General features: G+C 44.1%; 1 protein-coding gene across 14 annotated transcripts in view; it reads left to right on the forward strand.

The window, feature by feature from the left end:
• Positions 1-15,841, forward strand: part of Cadps (calcium dependent secretion activator) — a 454,319-nt gene that overhangs the window by 386,568 nt on the left and 51,910 nt on the right. For all 14 annotated transcript variants that reach the window (XM_021182627.3, XM_029468976.2, XM_085828366.1 and 11 more), the window contains one exon: positions 84-167. In XM_021182627.3, coding sequence (XP_021038286.1) covers positions 84-167 — 84 coding nt within the window. The remainder of the gene's footprint in view (positions 1-83; positions 168-15,841) is intronic.

Here is a 15,841-nt window from a genome sequence, read left to right on the forward strand (position 1 = left end):
TCTAGGTGGCTGGGACATGCTGTTCTTTCTTGTAAACAACTACAATTTGAAATAATACTTTTTCCTTTGTGCTGTTTTACTAGTTTGTAACAATATTGGAAGGCGTACTGGCAAAGTTATCCAGATATGACGAGGGGACTTTGTTTTCTTCGTTCCTGTCATTCACGGTGAGTAAAGCATATCCTGCTCTCCCGGTTGTTGGTCTGGTTCAGTTGTGGTTCTGCTTGGGTGAGAGGTAATGTGTGGCAGTGGCAATGTGTGTTCATTACATTCAAGCACTAGTGTAACCTGTTAACACTGGAGAAGAGGCGGGGCATTCATTGCCATTAGGCCGGTACGCTGTCCACAGCACTTGTGAATAGCCTACCTTCAACTGCCTTGGCTATGACAGGAAATGCAGTGTGGGCCACCATTTTTACCAGAAACTACTTTTAGTAATTGTATATGGTGACCTTCAGGTCAGTTGTAACTGCAAATACCTTTTTTATGGCCTTTACTCTACGTAGTTATGGTTTTCTTAACTGAGTTAGTTGTATACAGTTCAAGTCCAGGAAACCTCATAGAGAAAGGAGTCTTCATCCTTCCTAAGTGAGTGTGCTTGGTACACAGCCTCAGGCGGTGGGAGTTGAAGTACGTGGCCTTTATAGACAGAAAGTGCTTGCAGCTAGTGTGCATCCTTAGGAAAAGGAGTTCTCTCATTCTGCCTGCCTGAGCTCAGGAGCTGTTTGCATTTATAGCTTCCTGAGCTGTTCACATGTCCTTTCCAAATTCTTTGACGCTCCAATTCAGTGCTAAACTTGTGTAAGACCAAGGCCAAAGGTAAAAGAAAAAGAAAAACAGGAGGCAGCAGATTTCTGTGGATGGGTGGTCAGAGGAGGGAGCCATTCATCCTGCTTCCCTCCCAGTTCCTGCCAAGTAGGTACAGTAGAAGTGTTATTGGTTCTAGGCTGTTTTAACAACAATACAAGAGCAGCAGGCAGCCTAGGAGCCTTTGTCTGTAGTAATCTCCCAGTGAGCATCAAATGCCAGACAAGGTCCAGAACATCAGCTGCATGGGTACAAATCCTTATCTTTGGAATCCCTCGGAACTGAGTTCAAATCCTGCTATAATACTAGCCAACTATGTGAGCCTGAGTAGGTCTCTGAGCCCAAGTTTCCTCCTGTAAGGGTATGAGAGATGGATAATATCTCCCACAATGCCATAGAATGAGATGAAAGCCTCATGGTCTGATTTTGTAGTTGGACTCAATTAAATAACATCTTTTACAAGTAATGAATATGATGGTGATAAGATGCAATCAGACATGCATACAAGTTCTTTCCAGACATGTCCTAAAAAGGAGTAAATTTATGAACAAATATACCCTATTTTGGCTTTTCCTAGGCCCATAGTTTCTTCTTCCTAGGAATTAAGGCAGATGTTAACTGATAACATTTCAAGCCATTGCTAGATAGCATTCATCGTCAGCACACCCAGCTTGTTATGATGTTTAACTCTGACCTTCCCAAATATAAAGATAAATTTAATCCAGAAGTATGATGACCTTCATACCTGCTATTCATTGACAAAGTGAATTGATTGGGAAGGGGACAATGCAAAGAAACATTGAATCCAATTTCACTCTGAAAAACTATGTGTAATGTGTCATTATCTGCAAAGAAACCTATCTAGCCCACTCCTTTGACAAAGAAAGTATCCAAGACCCAGAGACGGGAGTCATTTGTCTGAGGTGATACAGCAATATGTAGAGTGGAGACTAGAAGCCAACTCCCCTGCCAGTTTCCAACCGCTGAGTGGCCTCTGGAGAGAGTGGGATTCTGCTGGTAAATGCCTGATGCTGGAAGGCAGATGGGCTTGTGAGTGGGCAAGATTCACAGAGAAGGATCCAGGGCACATGAGTTGGAGACAGACAAGGCCTCACTCTTCATTGCAACAGTGGAGATGACAAGGATGTGGGTGGGATAAAGTGCAATTTCTCTGCAAACTTCTCCTAGTGCCCAGAGACTAGTGCTTCGAGACTTCATTTTGAGCCAGTGTTTTCACAGCAGTGTGCTTGAACCCATGACCCAAGAAGGCCCCTTTTTTGTTTATGGATTCCGCTTTTGTTCCTGGCAAGACCCTCCTGTGGGATGAACTCTCCAAAAGATTTGTTAGCAACTGGCCCAGCAGCAGCCAGATGAAGAATTCAGGATTCCAGGAATTCCCTGGGAGAGTGAGAAACCCAGACCAAAGTGTCCCATGATGACTTCCCATCTTTCTCACCGAGCCTACGACATTGTACAGCCTAGAGGCATGCCCAGCAATGGTGCCGCCGCCGTACCGAACCTTCCAGCTCTGTTGCTGGGCCTGGAACTTCCCTCCTTGTGATACTCCTCCCACACACTTGGCCACACACCTCATGGCCACAAGCACCCACTTCTCATTTGCAGCCTATGATCTCATTGCCTGCCAGGATTCCAGTATTAGAGATGAGAACTGAACTTAGAGGTGGTGAGAATCTCTCCACACATGGATTCTGAGTTCCTGCCCAAATTGCAGAGGACCTCTGAAGGATGCTGGCAGCCCAGTGATGTTAACTTCCCAGAAACGGAATAGAGGTGGAAGAGGATAGAGGTGGAAGGGTGGGGGCCATGGTGAGGGGTGGAGTAAACAAGATATGTGAGAACAAGTACAGGAATCAGCTGAGTGTGTTCGGGCTCGGACAGAGGTGCGCAGCCTGTGCGGAGTCTGGCATACTTGCCTTTAACTCTGCTCCTATTTTCTGATTCCTTTCTTTGGGCACTTACCACATCCCCACCTCAGCAGGGCTGCCAAAGATGAGCCATGTGCTCGGCCCCCCAGAAAGCTGACGCATATCGACAAATATGCCACCCTGTCCCCCCTCTTTCTCCTGCTGAGCGCCTCCTTTGCTGGGTGGGCTTGATTTTGTGGTCCAAGCCAGACATTTTGGAAAACGTCTGCAGTGGCGCAGAGCAGGCAGGAATATTTATTTCTCATCTCCATCTGCATTGCTTCCTCTCTTGGAGAGGAGCTGGGGGAGGAGGGCGGATGAGATGTGGCTTCCTCATGCCAGCCCAAGAGGCGCCCAAGCGCACCCTCCTCTCCTCCCTCAGGGGCCTCAGCAGCAGTAGCAGCCTGGGACTGAGGGAGGCAGGCGCCTCTCGAACTTCTCAAAGATCAGCCCAGTTGGAAGATATAGTTAGCAACCATCCACCCATTTTCCTTGCCTGCAAGATGTGCTTTTATGGCGGATGCCTATTTGGAAAGGACTCTGCCTTGTGGGTAGTCTCATGCTGTTCTTTTAGGAGGCCAAAAGTCAGGGCAAACAGGTGCCCAGGTCCCTCTCCCATAACATTGAAATACATCACTCACCCTTGTCCAGGGTTTGGCAAGAGTGCTGCTCCTGAAATGAATTCATTTTCCCAGTCAGTCACCCCAAATTCCTTACAAAGCACCTTTGTGTCAGGTGTTGTGATGGTGCCAGGGTCACAGCAGTGCTCCAAAGGATGCTCTCTGCCCTTTGGGAGGTTACATTTATCCAAGGAGCCAGACAGTCAGAAAGAGAAAGAATGAATGATCAAGTGGAAGGAAACATTGCCTGGGACATAAGCTGGAGAAAAGGGGTGGGGGGTTGAGGAGATAGTATTTAAACAAGGACAACCCCTCAAGATCCTTCCAGGGAACCATGAGCAGAGATTTCTGGGGCCAGCTGTGAACAAAGAGGAAGGGAAGGGACTATTTCAGAGACAGCAGCAGCCACCAATGGCCACAAAACAAGGAAGCAAGAGACATTTCTGCATCATGACCCTATAAGGTGGAGTAGGGAGGTTTTAGAGATGGAAATTGGTTTGGAGAGGTCAAAGGGGAAACTTTGGTGTGGTATGTTGTGCTGAAGACTTTAAGGGAAACGAGTCCCAAGCTTAATTCAGATTCGGAAAGAAAGGCAACCCTAAATACATAGGAAGGAAGCTCAGCTCTGCCCCTTAGCATAGAGCTAGGTGACCTGGAGCAATGTCCCACTCCCTACATTTTAATTGCCTTTGCTGTGATAAATAAATCAAACATCTAAAATAAGTACAAAGGCATAACTTGTGTTCCTCACGTCCTCGCTGAGTGCCTGGCACAGAGCTAAATGCTCAGAAAGTGTGTTTCTGGGACTCTCAGAGCAAATCCGTTCTACCAACGCTGTTTAGAAAATGTTGGAAGCAAGGCTCAGAGAGGTTGGGCTCCACCTCAACTCCACCTGAGCAGTCCTCCACAGCCTTCACAGTGGGGTGAAGACAGGCATGGGAGGCTCTAACTCCACTCCACCCCCGCAGGACAGGAACAGCAGCTCCCCCCAGGCATCAGGATTTCAGCCAGCTACAGTTCTCCTTCCAAACACATCCATTTGTTACTTACAGAACAAGAGGAATAAAGCCCATGTCAAGGCTTCCAGGAACCTAATCCCTACTGTGTGTCCTGTCTTCTGGGTTTCTAATTGCTCACATCAACTGTTGTCATTATCATTGTCATTGTCATCGTCAGCTCCTCTTCCTCGTCTTCTTCCTACTCCTCCTCCTCACCAAGATTATAGTTGTTTTCCACTTGAGAGTGAAACAAAGTTGAAATGGTTGACTCCTCGAAAAGTTGTGACCAAGGCTAGAGCCAGTTCACATCGTCAGCAGTGACTGCATTTTTTTGTTTTCTGCTTTTTTTTTTCCAGAGCACCTTGAAACATGTCTGTCACTTTGGTAATGATCAGAAATGGAGCAAAGAGTTAACCTCTGTCCAGAAGGAACTGTGGTTGCAGAAGCAATTGGAGGCATAGAGTAGGGTGAGATTTTAGAATAGCTTGTTAATGTTTCCTCGGACAGTATTCTGGTTTTGCTTTGGCATTAGGAAGCACCCAGGAGAGGAAAGGTTTTTATGTTGTGAGCTGCTGATAGGACAGAGACTATCATCAAAGGCTAACAGCATCAGGCTATTGGCTGCTGGATTCCTGTGCTAACCAGTTAGCTAATACATTCTGAGTGGAAAGTCCTGCCTCAGATGCTGCAGCAGCAGGCGTGCCTGTCAAGACTAACTTACTGACACTATGAAATGATTTCTATGCATTTTTCTTGAGACATCCTTACAGCCAGACTCGGCCATAGGTTCAGTTCATGTTATAAATAAAGCCCACTTAGTTACTCTCTATGCCATATGACTCTTTTATTATGGCCAGTATAATTGCCTACATGTACACAACCCATCAATGAAATCACCTGGTGATGCTTTTAAAACCAACCCACTGGTACTTTATTCCTAAGTGGGAAAAATAACTATTTGGGGGGCTGAAAAGATACTCAGTGGGTAAGGACACTTGCTACACAACTTGGAGGATGTGAGTTCATGTCCCAGCACCCTTGCAGCAAGCCCAGAATGGGCTGGGGACAGAAACAGGAGGATTTCTGGAGCTTGCTATATAAAATCTAGGTCAAGAAACATGATCTCTAGGTTCATGGAGAGCCTCTGCTTCAAATAAATGAGACAATGATAAAGGATATCCCATGCCTTTACACACACATACACACATACACACACATACATATACCACATGCAGTGCTCACACTAAATGAATAAAACAAAATATGACAGGCACAATTATTTTATGAATAACTTAGCCTAATTATTCCATTTTGGAATAACACCCAGGCAAGAGACTTCCATTTCCCCACTGCCTTTGTGCTTCTACATAATTACCAGTTTTATTTTAGTCCTTTCGTAAACACATTTTTTAATACATGCTAACACACTAAGTACTGGGGCTCAGTATTAAATAAGAGAAACTACTGCTCTTCCTCTGTGTTTACATGCTGGAGATAGATTCCCAACAAGTAATTAGAAACATCATTACTTTTCAGAGAAAGAGGAAATTAGTCAGTGCAGTGGAATTACAGGGCAAAGATTCTCAACCTCCTCCTCTAGAGGCCAGCGAAGAAAATTACTTGTAGGGAGTGGACATGATCCTGTGTGTACAGATTGTGTCTGTAGATAAATATGCATATATGTGCATGTACATATGGAAGCCACAAGACAAGCAGGTGCCTAGGTAGGCTGGCCAAAACATGACTATCTCTGCCTTCTCTATCAACTGGGTTATGAATGAGCACTACCACACCCATCTTTGTATATATGCATGATGGGGGTCAAACTTAGGTCTCCATGCTTACATCACTTCTTAAGCCATCTCCCCAGCCCCAGAAGTGACTCAAACTAGACCTACAGGAGAGTTAGCATTTGATCTGGCAAGGAAGGGATATGGTTAAGACAAGGCAGAGAGAGAGGCCAGCTCCCTGGTCTAAGTCAGTGGCAAGCTGTGGTCTTTTGACACTGAAGCTGTGAGCTGCCATTAGAAGGTGACTTGAAGAGCCTTCCATATTTTCCTAATTCATTTTCCTCATAGCCAACTAGCCAAGTTCCTGTGCTCAGAAGCACTGGTCTCTATCCTGTGCTAGTCTCTTTCATCAGCCACCTCCAAACATTTCAGAATGTGACATGGGCTTTGGGGTCTGTGATATAGTATTTCATCACCTATTTGGATACCCTCATTTCAGATTGCTGCCTTGAAAGTACAGTTGACAATTAACATGCCTGCTGACTAGAGCAACATAGAGAAGAAAAAGACAAGCATCTGAAATCAGCTGTTTCCTTTAATGTCCTTTTGTAAAGACAGCTATCTTTGAAAGTGAACATGAGATAGACACAGTATTTTGTTCAGACTCTCAGGTGCTGATCAAGCTGCTCACAGAAACCCAATTGTGAAAGAAATACCTAAAAAATTTGTATGCAGTTTCACATGAGCTATAATTAAAGGTCGTTGAGTCCACCTTGACCTCCAACCAGACACAGTGGGACCTTATTGACAGAAATTTAAAGAGAGATGGTGAGAGACTTTGACAGGTTGTTGGCCGCTTCTGAGATCCGGTACAGTTATCTGCAGAGTAAGGCTGCTGACGTCAGTATTGGGTCTAGGAACCATGGACTTTTTGTGGTATCTTGCATGTAGCAGGTGCCCTGTGAATAGTACTTCTAGAGCTGAGCTCAGTTTCCTCAAAAGGGTGAGGAAGTTGAAATGACCCCATCTAAACATTTAAACTTTCATTAGTGTACCAGCCAGTTCTCCTCTAAGGCCAGACTTACCTGCACACAGGGTGAAGCAAGCGATTCAATGGATTTCTGTGTCCAGAATTTAGACCCCAAATATACTTTTCATTACACTTACTACATAGTTAGCATTTTGTCTTTTATTACTCATAATCTTTAGGATGCTTCTTTATCAATTAGAATATTAGTTAGGGCTATGAGGTAGAGTCAATGTTAAAAGTCTTGCCTATCATGTATGTGACCCTGTGTTTTATCCTCCAAAAGAGAGATGAGAGAGAGAGAGAGATTACCATGTCTAACATTGACATCAGTTATTCAATCAGCCATCATGTTTTAAATGACTGCTATATGTAAATTACTGAACCAAAAGATGTAGACACAAGACTTTTTAGCTAGGCATGGTGGCACATGTCTTTATTCCCAGTACATGAGAGGCAAAGACAGGGGTATTTCTGTGAGTTCAAGGCCAGCCTATTCTACATAGCGAATTATAGGATAGTCAGAGCTACATAGAACCTGTCTCAAAAAAATTTCTAAATGATGTATCTGACATCATTTCACACACACACACACACACACACACACACATCCTATAAATTACTACCTAGAGTACATTAATAAAAGGACCATTTGAGACTTTCTGATGTTGTGTTTTCAATGAGTGGCATTGTCTCGTTGGTTCCTATTGCTAGTAAGATCCAATTCTCTGTGTGGCTTCCAAATCTCCATGTTTATATTATATGTTAGGAGCTTGAAATTGATCAGGATGGGATTTGTCTATACTATCAAATTTAACCAACATACCAAGAAGAACATTGGTTCTTGTTGTCTGAGGGGTTTGTTACTGTTGTCTTTTTAGAGGGAGGCAGAAATGAGTCAAGCATAGGATGTAGCCACATTGTATCTAAGGTGGTGTCAATGTTAGATGTTATAAAAATTCTGCTTTAAGTACCCACCCACATGGGAGAAGGCCATTCTTTCTGAACTCTCTTTTCATCTTTATTTTTACATCAAGGATAATGTTTCTACTTAGGCCACATTTTATACTTCCCTGACATGTATCCTGGGGGGCCTCAGCTCAACCCTCTCAACAGGTAATCATGTCTGCCTAGATTTAATAAATTCCTGTTATTTGCATATACATATATATGCAAATATATATGTATATATATATATATATATATATATATATCCCTTCTCTTATCTAGAGTGGCACCGATGTTCCACTTAAAGTAGGAATGGGCTAGATTTGGGGTTTGCAGAGGAGGGTGGTGTTGTTTGGCTTACATGGTCCGTAGCTTGAGGACTGAGGAGATGGCTCAGTCAGTCCTGAGGGGACCTGCTTTCAATCTCCAGGACCCATGAAAAAAGCCAGAGGTGTGTCCACACGCTTATCGGCCCCAGAGAAGTAGATATCTCTGGGGTTCATTGACCAACAAGCAGAGCCTAATCAATGAACTCCAAGTCCCAGTGAGATAGCTAATCTCTGGCACGTATCACAAACCCTAGCAAGAAGGGAAACTTCAGAGACAATGTTGGCCCCTTCACTCAGAAGGTGACTATTCGCAAGAGCTCAGTGAAAGCACTGAACTAGAATGTTCCATGGATAGAAAGAAAATGTTTATTGGAGCTCAAACTACTAAGGCTTCTAGGGGTGGGGCAGGGACAAAATGGGGTGGGGGGAAGCAGGTAGATTCTATATGACAATCAGGGTGAAGTCTTTGAGCTGAACCAGGAACTAGATGCCCTTGCAGGACTTGTTGGCTTTTAAGTGTGTATTAAGGTGGGGTCTTGGTAAACAGAAATCTGCCTCATAATACTCCTGGGGAAAACTGAATTTACTCTTCAGTTTACCCAGTTACAATTCTTATCCGGGCGTGGTGGCACACACCTGTAATCCCAGTACTTGGGAGGCAGAAGCTGGTGGATTTCTGAGTTCAAGGCCAGCCTGGTCCACAGAGTGAGTTCCAGGACAGCCAGGGCTACACAGAAAAACCCTGTCTTGAAACAAACAAACAAAACAAAAAAAACCCAATTCTTCTATTTGCCAAGTCAGAGTTCTTTTTGTTTAGGACATTGTCACCAGCACTGCCATTTTGGAAAACCCTCTTTGGACGTAACATCCCCACTGGAGTGCATCAACAGAGTCCGTAGCCACCCAGCACTAGGGCTGTGCTGAAGCTGGTGACAGAGCAAGAGCAGGCATTGATCTCTTGGAATTTGAGTTCTGGTCAACTTCTTGTTGAGAGATGTTCAAGGCAGAAAAGTAAGGCCCACAGGTGTCAGGGGCAGCAAAAGAAGCTTGTCTGCTTGCCTGGAGAGACTTCGTAATTACAACTTTGCAATTCACAGCTGAGTTTTCTCTAAAGATGCAAGTATGTCATATAAACAAACAAACTGGGAAGCAGTACACTGTGACCTTTAGGAGGGCAAGCCATTAGGTCAGCCCGCACTGTGGCTACTTGTGGGCCTTCTGAGGAAGTGACATTAAGGAATGTCACTGAGCCTGATCTCCTCATCTGTCAGTGTGATGTCTGTCAAGCTCAGCAATGGCACTGTGCTCAGCCTCAACTAGGATAGACTAAGCATTCAAGCATCCTTCAGGCTTAGGGGTATGGAGACAGGCTGGCTCTAAAGGAATCCTTGAGGCTTGTCAAATTCCTGTCTGAGAACAGAGGATTAGAACAGAAGTGAGGAAAACTTCCAGTTTTTACCAGATATCTGTTCAGAAGGTTGAGACCATACTCTCCATAGATGTAGGTCTCTGAGCACAGCACTCCAGCAAAGGAGACAGAACCGTTCTAACCATTCTCCAGCAAATGAGGATACAGCTTCTGAGCAGGGTGTGGAATGTGATGCTTCTGCTTAAGTAGAGACAAAGTTTCCTACCTTCTGCCCAGCTTTCCAGCAGTGCTACAGCCCTTTTCTTAAAGAAAGGCAGGGGCCCTGAGTGATCTGTTGGTATGGCCCGTGGTACACTCACATTGGTACCCTTTATCTCACCACAGCAGTTGACTTAGCATTTGCATTGCTGCAGTGAAACACTAGGACCAAAAAACAAACTGGAGATGTAAAGATTTATTCAGCGTACACTTCTCCACTGTAGTCCATCACTGAAGGAAGCCAGACAGGACAGGAAGCTAGAGGCAGGAGTGATTGATGCAGAGGCCATGTCGGGGTACTGCTTACTACTTTGCTCTTCTTAGCCTGCTCAGCATGCTTTCTTATGAACCCAGGACCCAGTCAGGGGTGCTACCACTGATAATCACTAATTAAGAAAATGCCCTACAGGCTTGCCTACAACTAGATCTTATGGGGCATTTTCTTAATTGAGGTCCCTCCATTCAGATGACTTTAGCATGTATCAAATTGGCATAAAACTATTCAGCACAGTAGTTAAATCACAGACGATCTTATGAACATGCACAGAAGCCGAGCAGCCACTGACAGTCCTGTAGCCAGGATTTGGTGCTCTTGTCCACAGATAGGTGAGGAAAGCCAGGGCGTGCTCCTACCTTCCCTGGCCCCCTAGAAATCTGCAGTCATCCTCCATGAGGCAATTCAGAGTGTCCATGATAGTTACACAACTATTTATGAGGTTCTATTTGTGATGGATAAAACAATAGTGATTTTTGTTACCACAGTCACCATTTAATAGTTACCTGCAAGTTATCTCAAGGAAAACATTAACAGTGGCCACACTGATAACCATCACTCACAGAAGGAAACTGGTGCTTAGAGAAGCAGTCTACACAGAAGTATGTTACAGCAGTGGATCCTTTGCCGCCAGACCAGAGAAGTTCTAATCCCACCTCTTTTCCTTCCCAGCCATGTGTTCTGTGAAAGTACCTTAGCTTCCTGGAGCCCCGTCTCATAGTCCCCAAGTCAGGAAACAGGCTCTCAAGAATTAAGAGTGCACATTAGGCATCCAGGTAAACACATGTGGGTAAAGCTGTCCATATTTCCTGTATGACAAGGTATCAGTGTCAAGTACATCCATGTTGCTTATCATACAGCAGCAACTACCTTGTCCCCAAAAGACAGAGTGGCAGAAAGCAGGAGCAGAAGTGAAAATGTGGCAACTGTCCTCTTTTCTATTATCTGAACTTTTTAAGATATTTCTCATATGTAGGCCTCTTCAGGAAACTTTCTGAAAACAATATAATACTTCACCTCTCTGCTCAAGCACCAATTCCAAAAGCCACTGATCACTTTTTTGAGCCATGAGCTACTTATGAGAAACTGCCGACGTTCACAGTTGCCACACCTGTGAAATAGCACTATGAGAGGCTTTTCCCTCTTTTTAATTGTGGTCAGATACACATGACCAAATGTACTATTTTAACTCTTTTGAAGCATTCAATTGGATGGCAAGATTTTCATGGTGTTAGGCAGCCATCTCCCTTTCTGTCTGCAAAGCTCTTTTCATCTTGAAGAGCTCAGCTCCACACTCCTTTATGCCACATTCGATTCAGGGATCACATGGACTAGAACACTTCACAATTGGCCCAGTATGCCCTTGATCTTTGGCAAGCAATAAAGACATTTCATCCCCTCTGGTGGCACAGTTCTGAGAATCTATCCTGCTGTCTGTGATTCCACATACACTTCAAGGGTAATGTTTTTTTTTTTCCTCCAATCCTCAGAAAGCATTGGAAGGGATTCTCACTGTCATTGTCACTTGGCCCCAGGCAGGAGCCACTGAGACTTGCTCAACTGCTCACCCGCACACACAGTCCCAGTACAACCCGCCCACTCGCACATTCTGTCTCACCCAGTCAATCCTCGGCTGGCACTTAGCTCACATTCCTCTTCCCAAGACACACGAAGAGCATGCAGACTAGGGCTGGGGGATGGCCAAGTGTTGCTTTAGCCTTAGAAGAGGGCATACATTCCATCCAAACCATGACTCCGTTGAAGAGATCCACCAAGAAAGTTCCCTTTCAGAAAGAGACACACTTCCCACAAAAGGCCTTTCTCCACTGGAGTGTTAACCATTCTACACTCATTTTGCCCTTTTTAACAATTTATCATAAAATGAAGGTAAAAAATCTCAAAAAATAAAATAGGGAGGCTGGCAACATAGCTTTTACTGCCAAGTCCGAAAGCCTGAGTGCAGACCTTAGAAGTACATATCATTGGAGCCATATTTAGGGATATGCCATCCCTTTCCATTCCATTTGTGCCCTGAAGTGAAAGCATGAAAACTGGAAATTGGGGTGAATATGGACAAATGTAGGAAGTCTTGAAAAATTAGCAGATGGGCTTCCCAGGAAACAGGAAACTTGTTTCTTTGAGCTAGTAATTCCAGCAGCAAAGGGACATCAGCCAACATGCCTCTATACCCATACTATCCTGAAGGCATCTAGCCTTGCCCAGTCTTGGAAGCCAAGCAGGATAGGACCTGGATAGTGCTGAGATGGAAGAGCAGCTGGGATGTGATGAGAGGTCAGCATGCCCCTTTGGAATAGCCTTTGAGCAACCCCTAAATAACCAAAGAGGTCAGATGAGTAGCTTGAAGCTAGAACGTTGCTAGGATAGTCAATGTGGTGACTCCTTAGAGATACCTAAACCTCTGCCTGACTCGGAACATGTGCCCCACAGAGGCTGCGTGTCTCATTCCTTTATGCCTTTGCGAAGTCTCCCCACTGGTCATGCTTTATTGTCTGGCTCCTACATAGATGCTCTTTATCTTGAACTGTTTTCTTCACCTGCTACTATAGTTTCTCCTAGATACTTATTTCCAGAACTTAAATGAATACTAAACTATTAATAACATTTTTCTTTTACCCCTAGAGTATTTATAACCCTTTCACGGTATGAGAAATGCTTCCTGCCTCACATTCTTACTAGAACCTGAGTCATATGCCCTCTGAGAGTCCCATTTTTCAAATCTGGAAGGACTCTAAGAAGAAAACAATTGATCTGATCCTCATTGTAATAGATAAGGAAATGAAGCCAACAGACTAGGCCACTAGCCAAAGCCTACCAAGTAGCTAATGGTCAACACAGGATGGGAAATTGAGGTTTCTAATTCTTTTAACACACTAAACTATCTTCCCCTTAAGTCTGTCCTAATCTACAAGAGGGAAAATTCCATCTGTAAACTGGAACATAATAAGTATTTCTGACTTTGGAAGCCACATGGTCTCTGCCACAACTACTCAGCTCTCCCCTTTGACTACAAATACAGCAATGGACAATGTGTAGATAAACGGACACTCATGTGTTCAAATAAAGCTTTATTTCTGGATGTTGAATTATCAGTTTCAATAATTTTCATCTAATATAATATTATTCTCTTTCAACCACTTAAAAATGAAAAAGCCATCTCAAATTATTGAACAGTGAAAATCAGACAGTGGACTCAATTTGGCCCCTGGACCATATTAGCCATTGGAAATGTATCTGGGATAGCCAATTCCCTTGCAGATAACCATGAGTGAGTTAAACCAGAATCATAATTTAGAAAGATGGTTTTGAGTTCTTACTGCATGCCAGGTGCTCTGCTAGCACCGTGTGTGATGCCAACCTGCTGAGTCTCACAAGCACCCTCAGAAGAAGATACTGTTTGTCCTCATGTTTCACAGTTGAAGATGAGATCATAGAAACTATGGAAGGCTAAGTGATTTCAAAGACCATGGAACTACTAATGAGTGTAGTTGGTGTTCCAGCTATATATTTTCCTGTAGTAACTCCTGAGAAATGTTTAGCCTTTCTGAGCCTCAGTATTCCAATCTACAATTAATTGAATTAATTAGATATAAAGTGCCCTGGCTAGTATTATAGTATATAGTATTATAGTATGCCCCCAGATACCTGTAGTTGATACCTCTCCATAGTCTTGAGTGTTTGAATATTGGTCCCCAGTCAGTAGCAGAGTTTGGGTGTGTTTAGGAAGTATGTCGTGGGGAAGTATAGATGTTTCAAAAGCCACATGCCACTACAAAATCCTATCCTAGACCATCAGACCTTTCCCACAGTCCTTCTGGGGAATGTGTGCAGGGGATAGCATTGAGGAACTAGGACAAAAGGTGGCACTTTATTCAATGGCTTAGTTACCTATCATTGCAAAGCATCCTATGCCAGAACCATTGATTTAAAGTGATCATTGCACCCAGAAATGGTGAAGTGCATCGTGTAATCCTGGAAATTGGGAAGTAGAGATAGTAAGACTGGGAGTTCATGATTAACTAACAATATAGTAAGTTTGAATCCAGCCTGGAGTATGTTAGATCCTATCTCAAAAGGAAATAAAATAACTAATATATTTTGCTAACAGTTTGTTGGGTTTGTAGTCTCAGGAGAGCTGGGACAGAAAGTTGTTTGGCTCTGTCCCTGAGTTGTACCCTTAGCTGCATTTGGCAGGTGGCTAAGCTGGGCTGCTACTGAATGTCTGCTAATGCGGCCTCTTTCTTCATTGGGCTTCCTTCCCCTAGTGAGGGATGTCATCCCCGCCAGGTTTTTCCAAGCGATTTGAGCTTCTCCACAGTGTGACAGCCTTCTGATAGACTCATTTAAATGGCAGCTCGCTTTCTAGAGTGAGAACACAGACACCTCCAATCAGGATACTGTGCCACCTCTATCACAATCTGTCTGTCAATGCTGTCACCGGCCAGCCTGGTCTCATGGAGAATGGAGGAACAGAATCCAATTCTCAGTGGAGGAGTGACCATGGAGAGGGAGGAGCAGAACCTGGGACAGGAATGTTTGAAAAGGATTAACACAAAGTGAACTGGACCTCAGGACTGTGATCAATGTGAAGATCCGTCTACAATCAGCCAATCTATATAACCTTTGTGAGCTTATACATAAGGAGGAGAGTCTGAGGGAAGGACGAGTCCTCAACCTGGGGTATGCTGGTGGAAAGGGGGAGATAACCAGGCCCCTTTCATACCTGAAATATTCTCACTGTGAGCTGGAAGCAACCACATTCCACCACAGGACAAAGTAAGGGCCCATGATCCAGTTCTCTAGCACACATAACCAACTGTGCCAATAGCTCACCTCCATTACTTCTTTAATGTTTTACCTGAACTAAGAGAATTGATGCAAGTGACATGCTTGAAACCGTGTCCTGCATGTGCCAGGCACTTAAGAAATCCCTCTCTTAGGCTGCAGAGAGGGCTCAGTAGAGACTTCAAATGAAGAGACCTGGGTTCAAGTCCTCAGAACCTGTATAAGGAGCCTGGCATAATGTCTTGTACGTATAAACCCAAGCATAGTGAGATGGCAGAGACAGAACCCTGAAGCTCAAAGGCCATCTAGCCTAACCTACATGATGACATTCTAGGCCAATGAAAGACCTGGTCTCAAACAAAGAGGTTTGAAGATGACTTCAACACCCAAAGTTGTCCTCTATCTACTGGGACACACACGCACACACATTCACACATATACATACACACATAAACACACACACACATACAGAGACAGACAGACAGACAATGTACATGTACCCCTGCACCTGCAAGTACACCCATACCCATACACATGTTAATATGTTTTTAAATTAATAAACCATAGGACACACTCACACATGAACTGGGCTATGTATTATCATTACTTCTCTTCCTTTACCAGGGAGAAAATTGATGCCTGGCCCACCATGGCAGGGACAGAACCAGATGACAGCCAAGGCATCAGCCTCCTGATGCCCACTTTAAGGGAACAGGGACCCTAACCTCTTCTCATATGTGTGGCGAGTACTAG

The sequence above is a fragment of the Mus caroli genome, unplaced genomic scaffold (assembly GCF_978045245.1).
Source record: "Mus caroli unplaced genomic scaffold, Mus_caroli_1 scaffold_12, whole genome shotgun sequence".
Classification (NCBI taxonomy): Eukaryota; Metazoa; Chordata; class Mammalia; order Rodentia; family Muridae; genus Mus; species Mus caroli.